Raw genomic sequence first — 26,578 nt, 5'->3', positions numbered from 1 at the left:
CAGGAGGGGACATGATTAAATAGATCTAGTAAAAATACTTCCGTGGTGGCAGCGGCAGCCTTCACTCCTCTCGCTGTATCTTTTTAAAAAAGATCCTATTTCCGAGACAAAGGCAATATAACCTAACAATATTTCCTGAGATTGCCGGATGCTAAGAATTGCTCAAGAACACTTGTTATACACACTTTCTCGGGACACTCCATTGGAGTTCGATAGGTCTAGGACAGGACCTGGAACAATCACCGTGCGCAATTCTTACAAGTTAGGGTGTTTCAATAAAAAAGTGTTAAAAGACTACAAATTAGGATGTTTTAACAAAAAGAATTCACGATACCGTTTTGTGCAGTCTTAAGCTTCATGATAGTATCCCTACCACATAACATCCCCTACCACGTAACAGACAAATTAAAAACCCTGTCCTACAGAAATGTCCTTTTTCCTCCTCGTTCCTTACGTCCTTTATCTGTCACCATCCCTAACATAGAGCTGGAGTAGTTTTCCTCCATCCTAGGTGCGCGAGACACAGGCTCTACGCGGAACCGGTTGGGCTAGAGGCCACGTCCCCGTCCGGCGACCGTTCGCTCCCGTGCCGTGCTCCCATTGGCTGGAAGTTCCCTCGTCCGGAGCCCGAGCGGTCCCTACTCGCCACGCCAGCCCATCCGAATACGCCCGCCCAGGGGGCGGGGCCAGGAGGGCGGGGCGGAAGGAGGGGCGGGGCCTGGCGGCGCTGGAGAGGAACGGGTGGCCTATGGCGCGGGAGGGAGTCCGCTGCCGCGCTCCGCGAGGCCAGGCCGGGGCCGGGCCAATCCGGGCGACTGGGCGGGCGAAAGTGGGGCCTGGCCGGCCGGGCCCTAGGTGCTGGGGGTGTGGGGACAATGGGCCAGTTCCTGGTGCGTCACGAGGGAGTTCCTTAAAGGGGAAGTGAGCGGAGCTACTGGGCGGACGTGGGGTGCGGTGGTCGGCGGGGAAGGCCCCCCGCGTTTGTAAATAATGCCCGCGGCGCCCGCGCGACCATGCAATGGCGAGCGCTCGTCCTGGGGCTGGTGCTCCTCCGGCTTGGCCTCCACGGAGTGCTGTGGCTCATCTTCGGGCTGGGGCCCAGCATGGGCTTCTACCAGCGCTTCCCGCTCAGCTTCGGCTTCCAGCGCCTGAGGGGCCCCGACGGCCCCGCGTCTCCCGCCTCGGGGCCCGCGGGCCGGCCCGGGACGCCCGGGGGGCCGTCGGTGCCATCGTGGCTTCAGCCGCAGGTCCCTGGGGCGGCGGCGGGGCGGCGGCGGGCTCCGCGGCGGCCCGGGCCGGACATCTGCGGCCCGGGCCACTGGGGCTACGTACTGGGCGGCCGGGGCCGCGGCCGGGACGAGTACGAGAAGCGCTACAGCGGCGCCTTCCCGCCGCAGCTGCGCGCCCAGATGCGCGACCTGGCGCGGGGCATGTTCGTGTTCGGCTACGACAACTACATGGCGCACGCCTTCCCCGAGGACGAGCTCAACCCCATCCACTGCCGCGGCCGAGGACCCGACCGCGGGGACCCGTGAGTAGCCCGCGCCTGCCCGACGCCCAGGACCGTGAGCCGCACGCGTTTCCTTCCGTTCTCCCGGCGGGTGCAGCCTTCCGTCCTCCGGGTCCCCCCATTGGCGCCCGGGCGTTTAGGGTCCTGGGGGCAGCGCCCACCCGTCCGGCGCCTCGGCTGACCCCCTTTGAGGTCGGCCTGGACTGGGGGGGGGTGCGTGGACGGCCCGGTGGCTGTCCTTCTCTTGCTTCTCCCGGAATCTCTGTTACTGGACAGCTGTCAGCGCAGTCTCTTTTGCAGTTGGGGAAACTGAGGCCCAGAGACCGGAAGGGACAGTGGCAGTACCGAGGGGTGGCTTGGGGGTGGCTTAGACTTCCATCTCCAGCCCTTTCTCCAGGTGAACGTCAAATCAAAATGAAATCCCTTGTAAACGCAGCTTCGAAACGGCGCCTATCTCCCCGCACCTAGCCAACTCCAACTTTACTGTATAAAAATATAAAAATTCAGGTGTTGATCCTGAGAAGGGACTTTTAAAAGCCATCCAGTGAGTTTGAGGCAGAGCAGGGCTACAGCCTTTCTCCTTTATCACAGGGGCTGCTCCTTAGGCTGAGGATGGTTAGGTGAAAGGGAGAGAGAGAGGCTGGGTGGCCCAGATTTGGGGTCCTGATGCTCAAGATGACATTCCTTGCTCTGTAGGGTCTGTCGCATAAATTCCTCCATGCTGGTGGCAGGGCTGTCAGGGAAGATCTGCCAGTCTTCCCCTTCCATCAGATGTGTTTGCAGAGGCTGAGCTGCAAGGGTTACTGCTGTTGGCATCAGAGTCCAAGAGGACAGCACACCCAGCTAAGGACCTAGCTGGAGGGAACCGGTGTGCCTTGACACTGACCCTGGTTAGGCTGGATATGACTGCCTTTCTCTCAGCCACTCCCCTCAGTTGGCAGTGGAGGAGTCGAGCTGCTTGGTCCCTTTGGACATTTGAGGCCTGTGTTTTCCTACACCTGATGAAAAGCAGCAGAGTCCAGTCCTTAGGTCCTAAAAGGGAAGCCCATACACTAAAGAGACTTAAAGAGTTTTAAAAATGGTTGGATTCTCTACAGATTCTTGTCTTAAGTTGCATTTGGAGAGCATGATTTTTAGTGAACTTAGAAAGACTTGGCCTTTTTAAAGTTGTAGGAAACTGATGAGTTATATTTTTCATGTTTCACTGTATCAGGCTTTATACATAGAAATGTATTTTCTGTCTCAATTCTTTTATTTTTGAGAAAAATTTTAAGGTTTTTTTTTTTTTTATTATTAAATTACTAGGCCTTTCCAGATTTTAGGAAATTGAGTTGTTTTGCTTAACTAGTTTTCTTTACTTGGGGATGACATCTGCTGATGATGTTTGGTTTGGTTTGACTGTTCAGTGACAGTCTGGATAAGTTGAGGTCAGGTTGCTTTGAGATATGTTGCTTTGGGAAAGATGGAGTTAGAGATATTGAGGGGATGCCGAGTGGGAAGGGTTGTGCCCTTTTGGTTGGTCAGCCTTGGTGTCTTTGAGGAGGTGAAAGAGCTCTGGGGTTATGGTAGCCTTGAGTCGGCCCTCACACTGGCTGCTTGTAAAGAGTAGAAAGTTAATTTTTCTTATTCCTTTTCCTTTCATTTAACTCCTCTCAGACTTTACTGTTTTAAGGAAAAGAGCAGGCCACATTTACATCCCTGAAATAAATAACTGGTAATAAAGAATCTTTCAGGTATTTATTTTAAGCAAATATATTCTAATGATTACTGTCAAGTGAATTCTAATGATTCATTTAAAAAAGAGTAACTTAGCCATTAGAATATTATGTAAAAAGTACAGAAACAAAATATGAGTGCTAAATGTGCCTGTCTTTTCTTTTTAGTCACATTTACTTGAGGCCTATCTTGCATGTCTTGTTTGACTGGAGGTAGGGTGACGAGTATTGACATGAAGTAAATAAAACCGGAACACTTTTTTAAAAATAGCAAACGTTTCTGTCCAGCTCCAGATCACTATGCAAACTCAGTTCCTCTCACATCCCCGTTTTGGGTTGGAGGGTCCAAAGTCAAAAGTTTCTTCAAGTAAGTCTGGATATTAAAATTTTGCAGTCTCATGAATAATAACATTAGTTCAGACCTTGGGTGCATGACCTTTCTTTGTTTTCTGCCCAACCATATTGCTGTTCAAACAAAAAAGCAAATCTAACCAAACCGATGCTGGCCCCCAAACCGACTCGTTCCTAGGCACCCCTAGTTTAAGATGGCCTCCTCTGCATCCCCCTTTTTTGGCTTCCTTCAGAGTCAGGCTCAAGTCTCTTTCCATGACGCCATTGAACTGTTTGAAGATGACTGTCCTTGATCTACTCAGTTCTTCTTTCGGTTCCTTTCCTTTGAGCTGCTTTTCCACGTTTTAATATCATGTGAGACTTGAGTACTGTTTTGTGTTCACCTTCCTTTCCCTTTGTCTTGTCTCCCCAGATGGTCAATCCCTGGAACACAGGGACTGTTTCTTATATTACCTCTGTGCCTACACAGCACCAGGTAGATTTATGAACAGCTGTTACAGGTTAAGTATATGTGGAATTTTTTTTTTTCTTTTTTACACATGTGTTTCATTTTGAACATGCTATGTTAGCATTATGTTAGCCGCGTCGCCAAAAATTTTCTGTGAAATGCCATAGTTTTCTCCAGCTTCTCTGTTTGGGGGTAATAAGAACCTTAAAAATGCAGCGTGGGGTGAACGTCACGAACAGTCACACAGGGTAACTTAAGTGGAGAGCCATCGTGGTTCGGAAGCTGGTTACGTGGAAAGGTGGGCACTTTTGAACCCAGCGTTGTACCTGAAGTTTGAGTTCTCGGTCAGGCTGGCCGTAGATCAAGAAGATTTGCACAGGACAGACAGATCACAGTCTCGCCTGCACGGTGGGCTGGCCTCAATGGACGCCCGATAATCTGGCGCTGTTAGGCCCACAGGCTTCTGCGGAGTCTCCTGTTTCCTTCCTGCCCTCCCCAGTTTTCTTTTTTCTGTTTTGGCACATTTTGAAAGAGTGTGTAGCAATCATCTGGTAGAAAAGAATTTGGAAGTGTTTTCACGAACGCCTTAGATCTTTGAGTGGATTTGTCTGAGTGGAGAGAAGGAACCACCAGTTACTACAAGCACGTTTTTTCTTGTGCCAGCTCTTAGAATTGTTCTTTGTCGTGGCTGCTTGGGCGTTCTGTTGAGAAGCATTTTAGAACTGGGTCCGCTGTAGTTACAGCCTGAAAGGAAAAGCACAGTAAACCGTGGGGAGGAGTGCGGCACTCCAGATTACTCATCCCTTCCAGGGCCGGTGCAGGTGGAAAGGGTGACACGCCGCAGAGGAGGGCGCTCCTCAGGGGAAGGTGGCCCCACGGGGTTCACCCAGCATCCGGCCTGGAGGCTAAGTGCCGAGGGGCCCGTTTTGTGACGAGGTGGGTTGTCGGAGCCAGCTCTTGGTTTCTGAGCAGCAGAGCAGTGGAGGTAAATATTTAAGCTGAATAGAACGTTCTTGAGTGGGCAGCACTGAGGATATCCTCGTCTCCTTTGGCCTTTCCCCTCCAGCTTTTGACACCTCCTCTGTCCTCTGTGGCTGGTACTGCCCTTGAAGGGCTGAGCTGAACCCACAGCTCTCGTCTTCAGAGGACCTTCTGCAGTCATGTTCAGGTATTTGGAAAGAATGGGCAGCCAGAAGCAGCAGGTGCGCTTCTTCGGCCGTGCAGTGTGCTGGCTTCGCTGCTTGCGAGAGACACGTGAGAGCCCTGGTTCCTAGATTGCCCCTTCTAGATCGTTGGTTTCAAAAAAAGGAGGTAAAATTTTGCCGCACAGTCTTTGTCCTAGATTAAGTGACGTAACCAGCATAAAACAAAGGCTCAGGTAGAATCGGATGTGAGGTGAGTTTCACGTGGGGCCCACTTGGCCCCAGCTGAGGCGCACAGGAGGCCTCTCAGAGAGCAGGGCGAGTGTCAAGAACACGGAGATGCTGCCCGCAGGGAGGTGCGACAGGACCCATCAGAGAGGCCCACGGAGCAGGTCACGTGGTCTGGGGATTCGCTGCAAGACGTCAGAACGACGGTGGATCAGTTGTTGAAGATAAAACTAGGGGTTTTTCATAAACATAATCTTGAAACAGTCATCCTCTTTCTCTCCTTACTTACCTCTTTTTCATTTCTCTCCTTACTTTCAAATCTTTTCAAGCTTCTGCAGTTGCTTTCTGGGTTTGTGGGAATGGGACAGGAGTAACTGAACTCCCTAGAATTTGTCAGGCTGACTTTATGACCTGCACTATTTCTCCATCCCCACCTTTCCCAGATGTATTAGTATTATCTTTGTGTATTTAGTGCTGTAAAGAACTGTCAGTTATCCTCGTTGCAGCCCTGAAGTGGGTGTCTTAAGATTGTTTCAGAGTGGGCGATTGGTGTTGATTATGGGGCAGGAGGTGTGTGGTAGAAGCATTAATGCAGCAGCAGTTCCGAGAAGCCCTGCCTTGGTTCATGGTAAAACAACAGCTCCTCACAATTGGTGGAGATTCTGGTGGGGATTCTTTGGGTGGTATGTTAGGGAAAAAATGATACAAAGCAGTTAATTTATTCCCCCACCCCAAGGACAGATGAGTGGTACTGAGCCTGTATCTGAGGTATTTATTTGCTGCTTTGTGTGTGTAATCTGCGGCAGTGTCTGATTTCTGTATTAAAGTTTTATTTGCAGGTCATGTGACAGGGCCTCTCCTTTTTCATTCCTAATGATTTCGAAATCAGAGCTTTTTGAAGCTGGACAGAAAGGTCATTTGTGCTGTTAAAAATGTATCTTGGAGAGGGCAATGACTCTTGTTTCCCATTTCCTTACCTCCTGTTTTGTGTTCTTTCCACTGTCGTATAAGCGTGTGTGTCTCTGCTGTTCTGTGACACTATCAAGACTGTCCCTTGTGAGGTAGAAGGACCATTGCCACACTGAGCCACCCACAGTACTCCCTGAATCAATAAGTTCCCAGCAGTCTTCGTTTCTGATGAGTGTTTAGTTTTATTGTTCTTTTTTCTCTTTTAAAGTACCTTTGTTTCATTTTAATTTTCTTTCCTTTTCAGTTCAAATCTGAACATCAATGATGTCCTAGGGAATTATTCACTGACTCTTGTTGATGCGTTGGATACACTTGCAGTAAGTGTTCAGCTTTATTATTATTTTTAAAAATTAATTAAAATATTTTGGAATTAATTACCCTTACTTTCCCTCAGGGATGAGAATTCCAGGAAACGTGATTCTCAACATGTATTCATAGCTCTAATAGCTATTGTTTATTTTAATGAGCTTAATGCTGAGAGCAAGAAAAACATTGAACGTTAGATGAGGGGAAATGTGATTCCGCTAAAAAAGCAGAGGAGAAAGTGTGATTGTTGGGCTTCCCTGGTGGCGCAGTGGTTAAGAATCCACCTGCCAATGCAGGAGACACGGTTTCGAGCCCTAGTCTGGGAAGATCCCACATGCCGTGGAGCAACTAAGCCCATGCGCCACAAGTACTGAGCCTGCTGTGCTCTAGAGCCCATAAGCCACAACTGCTGAGCCCAGGTGCCACAACTACTGAAGCCCATGCTCCTAGAGCCTGTGCTCCACAACAAGAGAGGCCACTGCAATGAGAAGCCTGCATGCCGCAACTAGAGAAAGCCCATGTGCAGCAACAAAGACCCACCGCGGCCAAAAAATAAATAACTTTTTTTAAAAATTAAAAAAAAAAAAAGGAAAGTGTGATTGTTTTGGGGGAAACCTGTTTTTTTGCGGGGTCCCCACTAGTTTATTCCTTAAAGGAACCAGGAATCCTACTGTAGTTAGGATTTCAGAAGTAAAAGACAGGATCTCAGGATTTTAAGATCTCCACAAGACAAGATCCCCTGAAATGTGCCCAAGCTACTGGCTCCCCAGAATCAAGTCTGAGCCCTGGTTCTAGCCCCTGCTCAGAGACCCTCTGTATAAACTCTTGTTCTATTTGCATTCCGTGTTTTGTGGACACTACCCCCTCCAGGCTTGGGCTGCCAGCTCAAGGGCAGCCTTTACATGCTCAGCCCTTGCTTTCCCTCAAGGCAGCTGGAGACCTCTAGACAGATAAGCCAAAGCACATGGAAGGCAGTCAGGCACCATGCTTGGATCTTATTTCCAGGCTGCCGTGTGTGCTTGGTGTGCCTCACGACCCTTTGCTGTAGAGTACAGCAAGGGACTATATTCCAGCGTAGCGTTGAAAAATTTCCTTAGTAAACATGATTCTGCTACCTCTTTGCTCTCCTCCGTTGTCCGGCACACCTTTACCATTAGAAAATTTGTACTGCAGTTGATTCCAAATCCTGCATTTTAACTTTCCTTAAGCAGAGCGTGAAGCTGTCAGGAGTTAGAATTGGCTAACGCTAGTTAAGTTTGCATTACCACTGTCCGAGATCTTGCTAGTAGAATTACCAGAACTTGGGAAGAGCTGGAGCGGTCCTTCTACATTCCCCTAGGCTCATGGTCTAACAGAGAGTCCGGGGTTTCCTGCCAGGCTGTAGTTGCACAGCAGTTTAGTTTCCCAATCTCTCCTTCTGCAATGACTGCTACTCCCTGTCAGTCATCCACCGTCACCGATCAAAATGTGCCCGGACAGGTGTGTTCACCCTGATTAGAGTTAACTTGTTGAGGGGACCAGCGGCTGACTCAGGCTACAAGTGTTGCTTTAAAAAAAATCCCAAGACTCATATATAGCTTATGAAAGCACACCTTTTCCCCCGACCTCTCTCTTTTTGCCCCATTGTGTCTTTTTATCCGTCTGCCCTGCTCTTGAAGTACAGAGACCTTGTCTCTGTTACAGTCACCGCACTCTGTCCACACTGCATGGTGTCTGATACATGATAGGAGTGCAAATACGTGTTAAGAAAATGAATTTCTAGTAACCTGGCGCTTCCCAACACAGATTCCAAGGGTGTTCTCCCTCAAAGAAGAATTCTGTTGCCAAATGCACTTGAGAAATTCTACCAGTCTGTCCCACTACTGGAGAGCCACAGTGCACACCAGCAGTTTAAAGGCTCTGAGAAGTTCTGAGAAGTAAAGAAACGCAATCCAGCTTTTCTTGAGCCTGAGTGAATGATTTCAGAGCCTCGTTGCTCTGTTCCGTAGCTGTCTAAACTGGCAAATTACAATATATCATTGAAAGCTCCTGGTTTCCTTTGCCATCCTCGACGTGATCTGAGATCACATCAGCCCCTGCAGTTGCTAACAGATTTCGCTGCTGGTGAACATCTGTAGGGAAACAGACCCATCTCTGTGGTTTTCATTGTAGAACATCTGGTCTTTAAGGTACACTTCAGGCTTATTTTTCAGGTGTTACTTCTGTTGACGTTTCCCTTTTCTTTTGCTGACATTTTAAACAAACTTTAACGGGTGTGCTTTGGAAACACTTGGACGATGGCAGTCCCTTGACTGTTCGATGCAACTTGCAGCATGATCGCATAATCTTTTAAAAAGAAAGAACCCAAAGCCAGAAAAGAAACGTCTGTACTTGCTCTGCATGTAACAGCAAAATAACAATGAGGGGGAGAAAAAGAAAAAGAGATGCACTAGATCAGTAAACACTAGGAAATAAGACATACTTGAAATAAATAGTGTCTGAATGAAATTGTTTTTTCTTGTTTTTTTTTTTTTTTTTTTTTTTGGTGTGTTTATGATGTCATTATAGTGCCAGGATTGTCATACAATTTTAAACAGCATGAAAGCATTTCTATTCAGGTTATTTTATCAAATTTTATGTCCAGTTTGCACTTCATATAAGAGAGAGGAGCTTGGAATTATACCATATCCACACACCCAAAATAGGAATCCTAATTCTAGAACATTTCTTACGAAGGACCTAGAGCTGGTTATTTGTACGTTTTGTTTGTTTTGCATGTCATTGGTCTTACGCTGCGCTCCAAAAGATAATACCACTGTATCCCAGAGTGTTCAGACATCTGGGTGACAAGCAAGGGGTCAGTTTTCCAGATGTTTCAGTCTCCTGGGAGCTAAGCGCCCAAAGCTGTCGCATTATTTGAGGAGCAGAAGGAAAGCCATGTTTTTCGCTTCTTCAGTTTGGGGATTTATTGTTACTCATTTCAGGCATTTCCAGAACTATAATGCCTTGCGTGCTAAACAAGAGCAGACAGAAGTTGAGGGAGAATGGGGCAGGAGGGTGAGGGCTGCTGCTGATTTCATGAGGAGTTACTGACGCAGTTTTGCCATTTGGAGATAGGATGCTTGCGTTTGTTGGAAATGGGCTTTTGCCGTCTGTCCCAGAATGTGTTCTAAGAGATAACTGTGCTCTTCTACCTTTTGTGTTTCTACTCCCACGAGTGGCAAAACCATACGTACAGACATTCAGGTGAAGTGGCCCAGTTCCTGCCGTCATGCAGCCTCAGTGTCATCTCAGGCCGTTGTAATGGTTTGTCTTCCTCTTTTTAAAGATAATGGGAAATTCATCCGAGTTCCAGAAGGCAGTCAAGCTAGTGATCAACACAGTGTCATTTGACAAAGATTCCACCGTCCAAGTCTTTGAGGCCACAATAAGGTAAAATAGCACATCAAACAGATTGAAGGCTGCTTGTGGGTGTGTAAGGAGAAAACTCCTGGAGGGTCCACCAGCCCCGGGGTCCAGATAGGGAGTCCGTGCGGACCTCGTGGCCACTGTGTCCCCTCTTCATCGGCTTTTGGATTGATCAAAACTGAAGCAATTGCCATTTCAAGGTAATTATATTTGGGGCCAAATAGAAAGACACATTGTAATGCAGGTTTGAGATAGATGTCCCTTTAAAGGAGTTTTTCATTATTTCCCTTTATGTCTAGTCTCATTTCCTTCACTGTGTCCTGGGAAAGCCCCTGTGTATTTCTGAAGGAATCCGAGTTTCCCCTGTCACCCACGGCCTGCAGAAAACCACTGCTGACCACTTGCGTCTCCCTCCCTCTCCCTCCCTGTAGTGTCCTGGGCTCATGTTTTATATCTTGCCTTTTGAGTTCGATAGATTGCGACTGCTTTCCTATTCCATTTAAACTTTGAAAGTTGTATCACTGCGTAACATTCTAGATGGAGCATTTATTTAAAATTAAAGTTATGAAAACACTTGTTCTGAAAAATGTCACAATCCGCTTCAGCTCATTGGAGGGGGACCTGAACTCGTGGCTGCTGAGGGGCTGAGATCTAAGCTGGTGGCGCCTACCTCTCGGTCGGCTCATTCTCTCCTTCTCCTCCCCTTTCCCACCTTTTGCCTGTTTACCAGAAGTTGGAGACTTTGACGTTGCTTGGCAGCCAGAGCTACAAACGTTACTCAGTGTTTGTTGTCTTGCTCTTTTCTGGTTCCTATTTGGCTAAGCTTTTTCCCCACGTGAGAGAAACCAAGAGTAGTTTATTAATACCAAAAGGTGATATTTATTCTGGGAATGATTAGGACACTCCCTTCTGATGAGATGATGGAAATGACGAAACAACATTGTTACTACTTTAAGGGGGCTTATTTTCAGTAGCCTCAGAAGAACGGTTCGCTTTCCCCCTTTCCACAATGCTGTCAGCTAACAATTGATCGTTTACTATCACGGCTGGAAAAGAACTTCAGGGGGTCATGAAGTCCAGTCCCTCTGATTGCAGGCAGTGCTAAGCCCATAGGGAATTCAAGCCTGCGCCTGTCATCCTGAGCTGGATTGTACAGATTTACAACCAATGTGATTTTATTCTCCGTTTGTTCTTCCTGTCATTAGGGTCCTGGGAAGCCTTCTTTCTGCCCACAGAATAATAACTGACTCCAAGCAGCCCTTTGGTGACATGACGATTAAGGATTATGATAATGAGTTGTTGCATATGGCTCACGACCTGGCCGTGCGGCTCCTCCCTGCCTTTGAGAACACCAAGACCGGGATCCCCTACCCTCGGGTAGGTAGACGGCGTTAACAACTCACCCCCTTCCCGAATTAAAACTCTTTGTTGATGAATTTATTTGCGGGAAGGAGTGGGGCTGATGCAGAAGAGGAAAGCCATGTCCTTGAGAGAATTTGGCCCTAAATCTGATAGAAATGGTTTTTCATTCATTCAGCATTTACTGAACACCTGTTGTGTGCTGGACATAACAGTGACGTATTTGACTTAATCCTTCCCCGTAAGGAAGTTATGTTCCTGTGCTCTGTATTCTTAACCCTTTTTGCAGGTGGGATTTATATCCCCTGCTGCAAAACAGTGGGGGCACTTTGTCTTCATTTCTGACTTGGGTCCATTTCCCCACACGTACGCTGTAGGAGCTCAGCGAATGTTCTTTTGAACACTTCATGTGGATCTTTCAAATAAAGCCTGTACAGACCAGTAAGTTAGCTGCTGATTTAATTGCAAGGTCTGGAATGAGATTCTGTCTTTGTGGCATCTGATGTACGGAGTCCAGAACCCCTCTGAGATCTGAGTCAGCCTTTGGGTCAGCAACCAGTGGAGAATTGCCAGACCACTGAGCCCCAGTGATGAAACAGGCTGTCACTTTCTCGCTGGGTTCCTTTCTCTCCCAGTCCAAGATTTGTTAACGTTTGCCGAGCGGGACTGAGTTCATAGCAACTCACTTAAAATTTCTACATGATTCCACAGCTTGCCTTTGTCCCCAGTGCCAAAGCCTGGTTCTGCGTAACCATGAAGAGAACCTGCTGGAAAGACGCAGATTAGTGAATAGCGTTATAATGATTCCCCCAAGACTTGCTCTTATTAATACCACAGGGCTCTGGTGTTCGTACTGTCTTGTTTGTGTCTTAAACTTACTCCCATTTTTCTTTGGGATGTAAAGTGGGAGGTAGCGGGCTGACTCCCCCTGTGGTGAGCTTGGTTCATTCGTGGAGTGTGTTCGCTGTGACCTGGTCTTCTAGCCCTGTGGGTTCCTTGAATTCTGCCACAAATCCTTTGTCTCTTCCTGTCCCCAGGTGAACCTAAAGACAGGCGTTCCTCCCGACAGCAATAATGAGACGTGCACGGCCGGCGCTGGTTCCCTGCTGGTGGAATTTGGGATTCTGAGTCGCCTGCTGGGCGATTCCACGTTTGAGTGGGTGGCCAGGCGAGCTGTGAAAGCCCTTTGGAACCTGCGGAGCAGCGATACGGGATTGTTAGGTGTGGGGCACCTGTGAGGCCCTTGGCGCTGCGCACATCGCCCCCTTTCCTTTCCTCTTCTCTGGGGCCCTCCCTCCTTTCCACTCCTTCTCCCTTGTACCATTGAACCTGAAAATTGACAACTCAGAGCCAAGGGCCCTCCCTCAGTGCCCGCCACGTCTCATTCCTCCATGTGGCTTTTCGCTGAGAGGGAGGCTGGAAGCTTTGACGGGACAGAATAATGCTCTTCCTATTTGAGGGCTCCCTTCTGATCTGAAGCCCTTGGCATATTCCACCTGAAAATAATTGTTAAATGCTATCAAAAGAACTGTCTCGGAGGCAGATTATATTGCTTCAGTATAAGGTTCCAAAGATAGGAAGTTAGAGTTAACTGGTGGAGTGACTTTCTCCTTTTAAAAAATCTCGGCATGTGGTAGTAGGTTAAAAGCCCAGATTAAACCTGTATTAGATTTTATATTTTTCCCTTGAGAATTTTGATCAAGATGTTATTAAAAAATTATTATGGAAAATTTCAAACATATCGAAGTACGAAAAAGTATAATGAATAATGAACCCCTCTGTACTCGTTATTTATCTTCAATGATTATCAGTATTTTACTAGCTCAAGATGTTATTTTAAAATAGGTTGTTTGCCTCTTGTAACTGTCTTATTTTGAGAAATATTTTCTTTTTGTCATCGGGAAGGAACTGGATTGGTGGTCCTGGAGCCTAGAGTGTCATTGCAAAAGCACTGCTTTTTTTTTTTTTTTTTTTTTTTTTTTTTTTTTTGCGGTACACGGGCCTCTCACTGTTGCGGCCTCTCCCGTTGCGGAGCACAGGCTCCGGACGCGCAGGCTCAGCGGCCATGGCTCACGGGCCCAGCCGCTCCGCGGCATGTGGGATCCTCCCGGACCGGGGCACGAGCCCGCGTCCTCCGCATCGGCAGGCGGACTCTCAACCACTGCGCCACCAGGGAAGCCCAGCACTGCTTTTTAGAAGTGATCTTCGATTACTGTTCCTTAAGTTCTTCAATTTATTTACAGATTTGTTGTGTTTAACAATATCAGTAGAAACAAAATAGTCGCCCCGTCACCCCAGTACCAGTGTCACCCCAAACTGTCAACTTTAAAATTTTCCACAGGCCCTTGCAGCCTGTCCTGTGCAACTTTTGTATACTTTCAAATTATAATGTAGATATTTGTGTTCTGCCTTTCGTTTGGCAAATCATACAGGTGGTTTCAAGTTGTTACCTTGTTTTCACTTTCATTGTCTTTAAAAATCTAAATGACAGTCCATTAACTCTTCTGATGTTGGACATTTGGATTATTTCTGTTTTTCTTTTTTTTTTTTTCCATTTTACAGATAATGTAAATTATATAATTCATCATTCTCTGATGAACAACACCCTTTAGGCTTTTGAAATGCGTTGTCAATCTGGAAAAGCAACACGACAAACCTATTTTTCTTGTGCATGAAATGTTTTCCCCATTTCTGTGTCAGTGTGGAAACACTGTATGTTCAGGAAGCTCTGGCCACCCATGCTGCTGATAGGACTGATAAAGACGTGAGGGCCACGCCTTCATCCCTCCTCTTTTCCGTGAGGGACGAAGGTGCTGAGGAGCAGTGGGGCTGAAGTAGGAGGCCCCCCTGCCCCCCACCCGGGCCCTGACGAGCTTGCTTGTTTTCACAGGCAATGTTGTGAACATTCAGACGGGCCATTGGGTCGGAAAGCAGAGTGGCTTGGGTGCCGGACTGGACTCCTTCTATGAATACCTCTTGAAGTCTTACATTCTCTTTGGAGAAAAAGAAGACCTAGAAATGTTTAATGCTGCATATAAGAGTATTCAGAACTACTTAAGAAGAGGGTATGTCTCCTCACCATCTCTCTTACTGTCCCGTCAAGCAGATAGAACGTATTGTGAAATGTACGCATTTTTCTCAACCTAGATTCACAGGGTCTTTCGGTCTCTGCCCTCATTTTACTGCCTCCTAGTTGTTTGTTAGTCATTTGAGGGGGTAGTGAAGAGGTGTGTTAGCTATTTACTGCTGCGTAACAAATTACCCTGAAACCTAGTGGCTTAAAACAGCAAACATTATCTCACCCATTTTCAGAGGGTCAGGAAGCCAGGAAGCCTCTGGGCTGATCCAGGGGCTCTCACGAGGGCATCCACAAGCTCTTGGTGAGGGCTGCAGCCTTGTCACAGCTCAGTCAGGGCTGGAGGGTCCCCTGCTAGGCTTCAGTTCTTCACGTGCTGTGGCTGGAGGTTTCAGTTCCTTGCCATATGGGCCTCTTTGTAGGCAGCTCATGGCAGCTGGCTTCCTCAGAATGAGTGATCTGAGAGAGATGCAAAGAGCGCCACCAGAATGGAAGCCATATGCTTTCATGCGCTAATCTCAGAATGACAACCAGCACTTCTGCCGGACACCGTTGGTCACATAGACCAGGGCTGATGTAGTCTGTGAGGCTACTGCACAAGGGCTTGACAGCCAGGAGGCAGGGGTCGCTGGGGGCCGCCTGGAGACTGGCTGCCACGAGGAGTGACACGTCCCTCTGTTTCGCTGGTTTTAGTTGCACGTAGAGCTGTAACGCGGCACAATTGTGTTGGTTCTTTCACTTTCTAAAGAAGTTAGGATTGGTCTTTATACTTGATGAGAGAAAGGACAGTTACCACCTTTTTTTCCCCTCTGTGTTTGTTTAAAACAGCTGTGTTTGCTGCTTGTCAGTTGTGCATTCAGGATGGCAGAAGAGAAGTGCCATTCGAAGCTGCAGCGGCTTCGACCCTGGTGCCGCCTCTGTCTTCCCTGGGTCTTCCCTTGTGCACACATGTGTGTTAAGTGGCCAGTGCAATGGATAGCTACTGCCCAATTGATAGTTGCCTGCCCATTTCTACCCTGGCTGTTGTTGGATCATTCAAGTGATGTGTTTTAGAAAGAGGCTGTTTGGCCAGAGTTCAGTCCTTTTTGATTTTTAGAGCCCCTAAATTTACTAAATTAGTAGTAATCCCTGAGCTTCTTGCTCTGAGGTGTTCCTCCAGGCCCATGGTGTAGGATTTTATTAGAGAAGAGACTCTTTTTTTGTGTGCAGAAATAACCAGACTTCCCCACTCACGTAAAAACTGACCCATGCTATGTACCAAATTACGTGGAAGTATTTCTCAAACCTGATCGTCAAAGTGCTTTCTGCAAAATGCAGTGAAATCCCAATGTGTTACCATGGCTGAGTTTAGAACTTTTATCCTTTGGTAAGTCTCATCTTATGCTAGAGCCTTGTATTGACAGGTAGAGGCAGTCTGTCTCCAAAGGTTTAAAGAATGAGTGAGGAGAAAAGGTTAACGTTGATTCCATCTAAGTGAAACTGCCAGGGGCTGCTGGGGGGACAGAGCCAGAGCTGTTTCTCTTTCTTCCCCTTTGGCCGCTCTGCGTGGCTCCTCAGTCGGGAAGCCTGTAACGAGGGGGAAGGGGACCCGCCCCTCTACGTCAATGTGAACATGTTCAGCGGGCAGCTGATGAACACGTGGATTGACTCTCTGCAGGCGTTCTTCCCAGGACTGCAGGTATTTCGCAATCCTGTTTGCTAAGAAAAAGCAGTCATTGGAAAGGGCTTCCCCCCGCCCCCACCTCTGTTTTCTTTCTATGGTACCAGAACATTCTCTGGCTCCTTCAGATTCGGGAAGTGAAGAGCACAGTACGTCCCCATTATCCTCTTTGGAAATTACTCCACAGTAAATCAGTGCAAAACCATGCCAGAAAAGTAACGGTGTGTGATTTTTGGATGGTTCATGTCTCAGTTGTCCGTTCTTCGTTCATGAGTACAGCTAGCCTCTTGTCCTATGCAGTTCTCAGGACTTTGGCATTGATGGCCAGATGGGGTGTGTGTGTGGGGGGTCTGTCTGGGATGCTCCTTTTGGGTTGGTTTTGTCTCCAGCCACGCCTGTGGGTGGACATGACCAGTGGGGGGAGGGGGGAGCCCAGGGCCCGTGTCACGTCTTGCCACTCTGAGAACAGTGTCTTAGCCTGGTGACCTGCACCTTCCCTGTAGGTTCTGATAGGAGACGTGGAAGACGCCATCTGCCTGCACGCCTTCTACTACGCCATATGGAAGCGCTACGGGGCCCTCCCCGAGAGGTACAACTGGCAGCTGCAGGCCCCCGACGTGCTCTTCTACCCGCTGAGACCCGAGCTGGTGGAGTCTACGTATCTCCTCTACCAGGTACTAGAGTTTGTTGCGCAGTAGTTTGTGTTGAAATGCTGGGAAGACCTGTAGCAGTTGGTTCGTAGGGAACACTTGGTGACAGGTGGGGAATTGTGTTATTTCACGGCGGCCGTTAGAGTGACCTCCGGCCCCGAGCCTCGTTAGCGCTCAGTGTCTTGTCCTGGTTGCACGGGACAGGGGAGACGTCTGCGGTCACGTATGCGTTTGCCCTGCATCCTGCAAAGCTGAGCCGTATCTTTACTGCAGGGCTTGTTTCTCACATCCTTCAATCAAGAGGAAGACGTGGTACTCTCTGTTTTCCAAATTTATTTGACCAAAGAACTCTTGTTGGGGGATGCATTTCTGTCCTCATGTACTGTGGAACCCTGGTCTGGGTAAAGTACTCAGACAGAAAGATTATTTTTCTTAGTTGGAAAGGGAATCACCTGGGATTGTCTGAGTGCCTACTTTTGTTTAATCCTTCAAAAAAACATGCAGTCTTCCTCTTTTGTGAAATTACTTGAATGCCAGAGGAAGTGTCACTTTAACCGTGAAGAATCTTCTCCCCGATGGTTTAAGGCCGATATTCATACCTCTGCGTGCCACACATATAGACTCATCGAGAGTTGTCAGCCATTCGCAAATTCAGCAGCACGAGCTGCTCACTTTCCAAGAAGCTGGCCTTCCGTGCGTTCGGCAGACGCGTGTAGTGGGCAGGCCCTCCCGAGGAGATCTGATGATCTCTGGTAGTAGTTTAGATTTATTCCATAATTTTTTTTAGCACCGAATCCTTGCCATTTGCTTCTGAAAAAGGGAGAGATCCTGTGCAACTGGTAACTGACCTCGGGTGTAGAGAGGCCTTGGGGGTTGTATGTAAGCTCTCAGGGGTGGGGAGGTAGCCTCTGATTTTGCCTCCCGGATCCCAGATCCCAGGGTAGAGTCCGGCCACTCACGCTCCGAGGGTGAGAGACGCGGGTGCTGGCTGAGTTCTCCTCTTAAGCTTAGGTCTGTTGCCTTTGGGTTCATGCCTCTTTGTTTCCGTCACTGCTTCTTTCTTCTTGCAGCTTCTTCCTCATATCGCCTCCGTTCTTAGAATCCAGAGAAATCTCCGGCTTTATAGCCTTGCCTTCTGGAGCTGCTCCCTGTGCGCTCTTAATCCAGACACAGCTGACCCTGTGGTCATTGCCTTTTGCTGCTGCACGGCTGGCTCTGGGCACGAGTTATAGGTGATCCCCAACTTTCAAACTAGTCTTGGGATAAAAGTCTCACCTTCCCAGAGAATTTTTTTTTTCCCCTAACAAAACCATCTCTGAGCATGTGACAGAAGAGGACGCAACCCACGGACTGAGTTCCTAGGGTGCTTAGAGAGCACAGCATGTGGAGGCCTCTTTAGATACTTCGAGAGTCTCCTTGTCCCCTAGCCCTTCTCCCGGTGCTGTGGATGGAACGGGGGGCAAAGTCCTGTTTCCCTGCGCTTGCAGCTTAAGTTTCCAGTGACTTCTGAGGCAACACAGAAACTGGATTTGTTCTCAGATGTGGGACTGTCAGTGAGGCGTTGCTTCATTTCTGATCATGGTGGGGATCACGAGAGCCAAAGGCAGGGAGCCCCTGGGGCAGATCTGCTCGCCCCCCTGTTCAAGTTAAGCAGATTGGAGGTGCGCTCTGATGTGAACCGACAGAACACCTTAATCCTGTTAACATTCGCGACCCTTCAGGATAAAGTGAACTGGCCCGTGCCTTCCTTTGGACAGTGATTCATCTCCTCGGGACCGTCCTGCAATCACCGCGATGTGTGTTGACGGCGTGTCTTCCAGGACCCCGCTGGATCACCTTCTCTCGTGTTCTCTCTAGGCAACGAAGAATCCCTTCTACCTCCATGTAGGAATGGACATTCTGCAGAGTCTGGAAAAGTACACAAAAGTCAAGTTAGTTTCCTAAGTTCCTTCCTTTTTCTGTTGGCCACTTTTGATTTCTTTTGAGTTGTGCTGAGGTAATATTATTCTATTTTGCATTTTACTTTTTAGAACAGGTCGTTAATGTTAATTTTGTAGGGAAATTACTTACTTTTTGTGTAGTAGAACCTAGCCATTATAATGGGAATTAAAAAATTTTTTTCACCTTTATTCCTGTAGGGTGGTTCCAGCAGACTATATGAGCTCTTTTTTAGCAACTTATTTCCCCTGTTATACAAATAATATATATACTAAAAAGTTTAGGGAATAGAGAAAATATAGAGGTAGAATATTATCACTGTAATCTCCATCTGCAGAGATAACTACCATCAGCACTTAAGTGTATAGTTTTATACTCTTTTATATATTTGTATATAAATCTATATCGTGTGTATATATGTATATGTATAAAAACTCTTTCAGTTTTGCGATGTGCTTTTTTTACCTAGCTGTAATATCACGAGTATTTTCTTACAAAATACTGTCTTAGACTATCAGATAATCGATTAGTCAGTCTGTACAGGTATCGGGACACGAAATTTAAATCAGTCCTTTTGAGTTTGTTGCCGGTGATTTTCTTGGTGTCCTGTTATGGTTTTGGCAAATACTCTCCTCCACCCCCATCGCCCTTCCGCTACCATTAATTAACCTGATGATTCGGCAGCCAGACCACTTTTATTTATTTATTTATTTATTTATTTGCGGTACGCAGGCCTCTCACTCCTACGGCCTCTCCCGTTGCGGAGCACAGGCTCCGGACGCGCAGGCTCGGCGGCCGTGGCTCACGGGCCCAGCTGCTCCGCGGCACGTGGGATCTTCCCGGACCGGGGCACGAACCCGTGTCCCCTGCATCGGCAGGCGGACTCGCAACCACTGTGCCACCAGGGAAGCCCCCAGACCACCTTTTAATGAAGTTTGCAGACAATCTAGGCTGAAAAAGGACAGCCCTTAAACCTATCCTGATTTGTTTCTCACGTGGTGTTTGATGCCGTGGTTGCTCTGTTAATAGGCTACTTCTGCCTCTTAAATTGATAAGCAGGTGGGAAGGAGCAGAGATGAGACTCACTGGATGACTGTTTCGTAGGTGTGGCTATGCTACGCTGCATCATGTCATCGACAAATCCAAAGAGGACCGGATGGAGAGCTTCTTCCTCAGCGAGACCTGTAAATACTTGTATCTGGTATGTATGTTGTAAGATTAACCGAGGAGGTGCTCCATTCTGCTGACAGCAAGCCTTCCTCTGCCTTCCAGCTAACTCACGCCACCAGGCGCTGCTCCAGGCTGGACGTTTCGCTGGCCCAGGGGTGCAGCGCTCTCGGAGCAAAGGGACGTTGCTGTCTGCTCCGTGGTTCCTGACCTCGTAGAGGAGGCACTGCCGAGCGCACACGTAGACACTCTTTGGGTTACACGTTGTGTGAAGTGCAGGTAACGGTTCCTGGGGCACCCTCGTTAGCGTGGTGCTCACGAGGCTTCCCTGAGGAAGGCTGCAGAGTCTCAGCTCTTACTTCCCCTGACCTGGGCGCTCTCAGTGAGACCCATAGCCCGGCCGGCTCTCTGTCCATACACACGTCCTCACGTGTTCAGGGAGAGACTGAATTTTTGGATCTGGAAGGAACCTTCGGGATCATCTAGTCAGTGTTCACTGTTCCCCTCAGGGGAGCTGCCAGAGGCCAGGTGACTTGCCGGGGTTCTCGGGGTGACGACATGGCAGAGCCGAGGCTTGAGCCCTGGGCCCGATTCCTTGTCCGGTGCTCTTTCCACTTGGCTGCTTGGCCACGGGCGTGCATGGCATCTGTGTAGTGCACCTGGCCGCTCCCCTCCCCTCTGTCACTGGCTCGTATGGCTACACGCAAAAGAATACTTTCTCTGGGCTCAGAGGGTCGGGATTTCCTGGTGGGGAAACAGCGTGGAGACTTGAGGCCGAGGTGCGAAGATATCCACCCGTGGTCCCCAAGCCCCGGGGTCAGCTGGATTGGAGTCACACTGTTAAGATTACAGCCATGTTCATGTTGAATGGGAATTTTCAGAAGCAGGCTCAGGAGCCTCTACTGTCGACGAGTGTCTCTAACGGTCCTGTACAAAACCGGGTTTCGGAAGTCCCGGCGTAGTCCTCTCAGACGACACTGCTGCCGGCGCTGCTGGCGTCGCTTCTCGTGGCAGGCGGAGGGGAGGGGTGCCCGCCCGCCGGCCGCGCGGTCCTGCCTCCAGGTCCTGTGGGCACCGAGGCCTCCCGCACCGCGCAGTGCGGCCGGTCCGGCCGGCTGCCGAGAGCCTGGCGGGCGTCCCGTCGGGCAGCCGTGGGGTGCGGGGTGTTCACGGGGCGAGTTCTGGAGCGAATGACTGGAGGACACCCCCAGGGTGTTCGCGGGGAAAGAACTCAGGGTCCGGGGGGCCGACGGAGGGCGAGGGCCCAGGCCGACCCCGTTCTCCTCCTGGGAGCCGTGTGAACACAGGGCAGCTGTGCCGAGTGTGCTTCCTCGTTTGTAAAATACCCGAGGTGCCTGTGAGGTTTCCTCCGTCTCTAAGAGTTCTGCGTTCTTCCTCGTGCGTCGTTTGCCTCACGCCCGGCTTAGGGGTTCCTTGTAGATGCCCCCGCTGTGCCCTCCTCCACCTCCCCACGCCCGCTACGGAAGGAGGGACTGCCGGGGTGCCCTGTGCCCTCAGAGCCCACACAGGAGTGCGCCACGTGGTGGCACGTGTGTCAGGCCCTGGGGACCTGGTGAGGGATAAACCACGGACCTCCTTCCCTCCAGGCTTTTCCAGTTTCGGGCCTAGGTGCGCGTGAGCCGGGGGTAGTTCCAGGATTCCAGCGCCGGAACTCTCTGGAGAGCGTTGGAGGCGTCGTCTACGGCTTTCACAGATGAGTGGCGCTCGGGTCTTAGCCCCGGGCTTCCTGATCTCTAGGTCTGGGCGAGATCGGGGAAGTCCAGGCGTCTGAGTTTCGACACAAGTGGGGATTCCGCCCCGCAGCCTGAGTTGGCCTGAGAGCCAAGCAGGTTCTTGCCCCTAAGTAGTCTGAACTCAGCCGCCCCATGAATTGGTTCCAAACCTGCTACAATTGTATCTGTCTTCTTTTCTTTTTTCTACTAGCTCTTTGATGAGGAGAATCCAGTACACAAATCTGGAACCAGATACATGTTTACAACTGAGGGACACATCGTGTCTGTGGACGAACATCTTCGGGAGTCACCCTGGAAGGAGTTCTTTTCTGAAGAGGGAGGGCAGGACCCAGTGGGGAAGTCCGGGCCCAGGCCCAGACCTCAGGAGCTAAGCGTCATCAACTCCAGCTCCAATGTAAGTTGCTTTCTCCACGGGTGGTTTGCAATTGGAGGAAGAGAAAATACTACTCATCACATTATCATCCAGAGTTCCTGACAGAATATTCATGGCACGCTGGGGTTGGGTAATTTGAGAAGAGTTTCAGAAAGAGGCCATTTCTGTAGCTATGGATAAGACCCTGAAATTTATATTAGGCCATGGAGTGTAGATTAAGCGAACAAAGCGTGATTGAGAGGAAAGGGAGAAACAGGAGAGATAATAATCGTAGCCAGCATTTATTTGTAGAGCTTACCACATGCTGAGCACTGTGCTAAGTGCTTAAGTACGTTAACTTCTCATAGCAGCCCTCTGAGGGGTAGGTATTGTAATATCCCTACTTCACAGACAGAAAAAGGGAGGTACAGAGAGGGTCAGGTCACACGGTGGAGCCGCGTGGTGGAGCCCGGATTTGTACTGAAGGAGACACTCGTCTGATAGACCCGGTTCCGTTGTGCCGGGCACTGGGGACGCCGTGGACCGTCCCGTAGTGCACGGGACAGGCCCGAGGTGTTGACAGTGCCGGGATGGGAGACCCCGGGGGAGGCCATCCAGTCACATCTGAGGAATTAACACACGGCGTCTGACCTCAAAATTCAAATTGTTCCTCGTTCATTTTCTCTCTAGTGCAATCGTGTTCCTGATGAGAGGCGATATTCCCTGCCCTTAAAGAGCGTCTACATGCGACAGATTGACCAGATGGTTGGCTTGATTTGATCTGCTCTCCCCTGTGTGGCCTCATCTGAAACTGGACCTAAAAGCAGCTGAACCCAGGCCAGGCTGACGCCCAGTCCGAAGTGGAGGAGGATGGGAGTCTGGCTGTCCACGATGGTGTGGGAATCTCTGTCCAGTTCCGCAGCCGCATCTGGTAGATTCTTGGATACTTTAGCGTTTCTCTTCTGTTCAATAAAACGCCCTGCTTGTCTTAAGGGTATACTTTGAAGTGAGAAGGTACATAGAAGTTGGCTTCTTACGACGTGCTGATGTTACTGTGCACCGTGGATGGGCCTCTTTGGCTGGATCTTCAGACCTTCCTACTCTGGAACGCGTCGAGTCTTCTCTGCCGGCGCTTGCGTGACCGCCGCCTGGCGACCTCTCTGCCAGAGGATTGTGAATGAATTTCTGTGCAACAGGGCCTGTGGTTCCCCTGACATCCCTATTTACTGCATTTTGTCATCCTCTCTCTCTTATTGGATAATTAGGCTGTCTCCCAGGTCTCCACCCGCGATTGTCAGTCACATGGGGAAAAATCATCCAGTTACGCGTTTGCGCCCCGTGCGGTTCGTCGCGGTGTTACAGTTTATTTGCTCACGAATTTATCCGAATTCTAACAGGCAGTCTCTTAAGTTGTTGCCTCACAGTTTAAGAGCTTAACAGGTAGATCTTTTGAATGGTGTTCTACATTTATCGTGAACTCACCTGAGGATCTCCCATAGTTTCAGAACCAGGTGCCTTTGAAGGGAGAGAAAAATACCTACGATCGTCTGAGCTTTCATCTGTCTTATATTTACTAACCAAGGAGTATCGGTTCCGACCGTGTTTGGGTTGGAATTGTTTTGTCTTTGTTTCCTGCGTCTAGTGCCAATCAGCTGAGTCAGGGAGAAAGAAATGATCAGATGACTTTCTGGCTTCCTTGAGCCGTTTCTCTGTGTAATGCACGCTTTTGATGAGTGCCTTATCCTCTTTTGGTTTGGGCCACTGGATGTCACAGCTGCTGCTATGATTTTAACAGCCTTGTTTTGTATTGCTACATGGTGTGACAACAGCGGAAGGGGGCATGGGGTGGATATCAGGTAGGTTCTGGAAACTTCTTGGCCAGTCCTTGCCTTTCAACCTGATATTTTAAGCAAGCATATATAAACAGGAAGTTGTGCTAAAACGCCTCTTTTCTTTGTTGGTATCATTTCCTTAGTGAGCACGGAACTGTGTCTCTTTGAACTTGTGCAGAGGGCTCAGAGAAAGCAGAGGTGGGTGTGAGCTCTGAGCTTTGGCTTCCCTGTAACATCAGAGGTTGAAATGAACCTCAATAGAAAAGGTAGGAAGTCTCTTAAAAACCTCCAATTTCACCTGTCATGTGGCTCAGGCGTCACTGCTAGGACACGTCAAATGATTTTATTTTAGTCTTTTTAAAGCTAGAAAGGAATGCTGCGTAAACCATGGCATTTTCAGTCAAAAGGGAGGGATTTTATTCTTCTTGAAAATTTAAGTGTTGCTGTCTTTAAAATAGATATCTAATTCAGTTCTCTGAGGTTTTTAGAAGAGGGATTTTCAGTAATCAATGTCACCTCTGTCTTTTAAGCATTTACTGTGCAAATGTTTTAAAGGGAAAAAAAGAATCAAATGCTTCTATTTTACATGTTTTCTTCATTTCAGAAGCATTCTGTTCATCAACACTGTCTCATCTACCGAACAGAAAATTTTCTCTGAGAATACTATATATATTTAAAATAGTTTCATTGCCTCAGTAAAACCAAGATATCCCCTTCTAAGTACACACACCTGCACGAGCATCCCTGCACCTCTTCTCCAGGTAAACCAAGGTGGGACGGCTATAAATGAGCTGTTGGGGAGGATGGGGCACCTCAGGGACGAAGGCGGGCCCTTTGTGATCACGCTGTTCTGTTATCGCACCCCAATGCCCCCCCTCCTCTGGGCTCAGCTACCTGCCCGTCTCCCTCCGGCTCTGGAACAGGGACCTGGGCCTGAGGACCACAGAGGCGCCTCACGGCTACAGGCTGGCGTGAGACGTGTTTTGTATTAAGTCTCAGACCCTCTCGGCTTCCAGGCACTGGACTTGTACCAGCTGTGAGTCCGAGGGTGAGCGGCCTGTTCGCAGCCTCGTTGCGCAGCTTCCAGACTGCCCAGGCTAAAGTTGGATGCCGTGCAGTCGGTGACTAGATGCCAGAATGCCCGTCTCGTGGCTAGTTACAGAGAAGGTCCTTTGAGCCACGTTCAAAACTTGCTTTCTCTTTAAAGGTCAGAGTGTCAACAGCTGTGATATATCCTTCAGGGTCTTTGCCGTTTCCTCTGTTCTGTGTCGTGAGAGGTGAGAGATCAGGAAGGCGAGGGCTGAGGAGGGGAGTGTCAGGGAAATTCCCTTGTGACTTGCCCCGGGAGCGCCCGGATTCCAAACATTCCATGCTTTGGATCAGCCGACAGCTTGCACCATCCTTGCATGCCTGTGTGTAGCTAATGTCTAGACTCCGCTTTGGGTCCCACGATGAAAGCGATTTTGCCAAACCTTTGTGGGAAGCCGCCTTTGTGGGTGGAGTCTAAGTCTCCCACCACAGAGCTCTAAATCGTTCCAGGGCAGGCTTCGCCGGCTGGGATGCTGTGAGTGAGGAGCCCCATTTCGTGGAGGAGTAGGTGACGAAGGAAGTGTTGGCTAGCTCTCCCATCGTTCTGGCCTTGGTGGAAATCCAGCTTCCATGTTCAAAGCTTCCCTTCGGAGCCTTCAGAGCTTGTGTCGGAGCTTGCTCTGTGCGACTGAGTCCCCAGGTTCCGAGGCTGTCCTGTATCCTGGGGCGCGTGCACGGCAGTTCCGTAGTTGTCTGTGTGTTTTTGCGCCAGGGTGGTGTCTGTGCAGGTGGAAATTAGCTCCCTGGCTGGATACGTGCAATCTGAGGGTCTCAGCTTGATTCCTGTCTCGCCTCCCTGCTGTGGCCTCCGCCAAAGAGAAACATCCCTCTCAGCTTATTTTCTTAGCTCAGTTTACTGAATAATTACCAACTGTAATCCTTCACTTTGGATTTTGTAGACAAAATATCAGAAATTCTTTTTTTTCTAGAGGTCTTTCTTTCTGCCGACTGCACATTTAATGCTGGTGACCAGGTCGGGCCAGGTGATGGCCCCAGCCCTAGAGTGGCTGAGCAGGGACGTTAGGGAAAAAAAAAGTCTTGATCTTTCTTTCCTTTTCCATTCCCAGACATCCAGCCCCTTCTCTAGTGCCTGTTCCTGCAGGGCAGGGACTCTTGTGAAAGTGAGAAGGTGAGTGGCTGGGCAGTGTGTGTCCCCAGGGTTTGCAGGGCTCAGGGTTGCAATTCCCACTTGAATTTACATGTGAATCCAGCGAGAATGTTAAGTACCTGTGGACCTTCCCGATTTGTTACCCCCCCTTCCCTCTTACTGAGAGGCAGAGAAATAATATTTTTAAAGGTATTTTGTTTTAGCTTTAAATAGCAAAACACAGGCTGCATTTTTATTTATTATGCACAAGAAAGGTAAATATGTTTTTACACACACACACAAATCTAGAGTTGGAAACTCTGGGAAAAACCTATTGAAATATACAAATGCTTCTCTCTGTAACGTGCAATATGCTTTGCAACTTTAGATGATATTTTATGTTTAATCTGTAAATAAGAAATGTATTTAAATTAAAAGGTAGCTTTTTGTAAAAGGACCAAATGTTCTTTTATAAGTGTTCTAAGAAATATCTTGCTCTTTGAAATTTATTAGGATTTTTATGAGTAATTTTTATTAAAAGATTCTTTTTTTTTTTTG

General features: G+C 48.6%; 1 protein-coding gene across 1 annotated transcript; it reads left to right on the top strand.

Annotated features, from left to right (window-relative positions):
• Positions 1 to 915: 915 nt before the first annotated feature.
• EDEM1 (ER degradation enhancing alpha-mannosidase like protein 1) lies at positions 916 to 26,578 on the top strand. The gene is made up of 12 exons (XM_059077109.2): positions 916 to 1,531; positions 6,608 to 6,680; positions 9,977 to 10,080; positions 11,262 to 11,433; positions 12,453 to 12,636; positions 14,306 to 14,480; positions 16,049 to 16,169; positions 16,655 to 16,825; positions 18,659 to 18,732; positions 19,844 to 19,940; positions 21,851 to 22,054; positions 22,703 to 26,578. Exons 1-12 carry the CDS (start codon positions 1,014 to 1,016, stop codon positions 22,790 to 22,792), a joined length of 1,983 nt encoding a protein of 660 aa, XP_058933092.1. The 5' UTR covers positions 916 to 1,013; the 3' UTR covers positions 22,793 to 26,578.

The sequence above is a fragment of the Kogia breviceps genome, chromosome 10, assembly GCF_026419965.1.
Source record: "Kogia breviceps isolate mKogBre1 chromosome 10, mKogBre1 haplotype 1, whole genome shotgun sequence".
In the NCBI taxonomy this organism is placed as follows: Eukaryota; Metazoa; Chordata; class Mammalia; order Artiodactyla; family Physeteridae; genus Kogia; species Kogia breviceps.
Note: the sequence above shows the minus strand (reverse complement) of the source record. Positions and strands in the feature narration are given on the sequence as shown.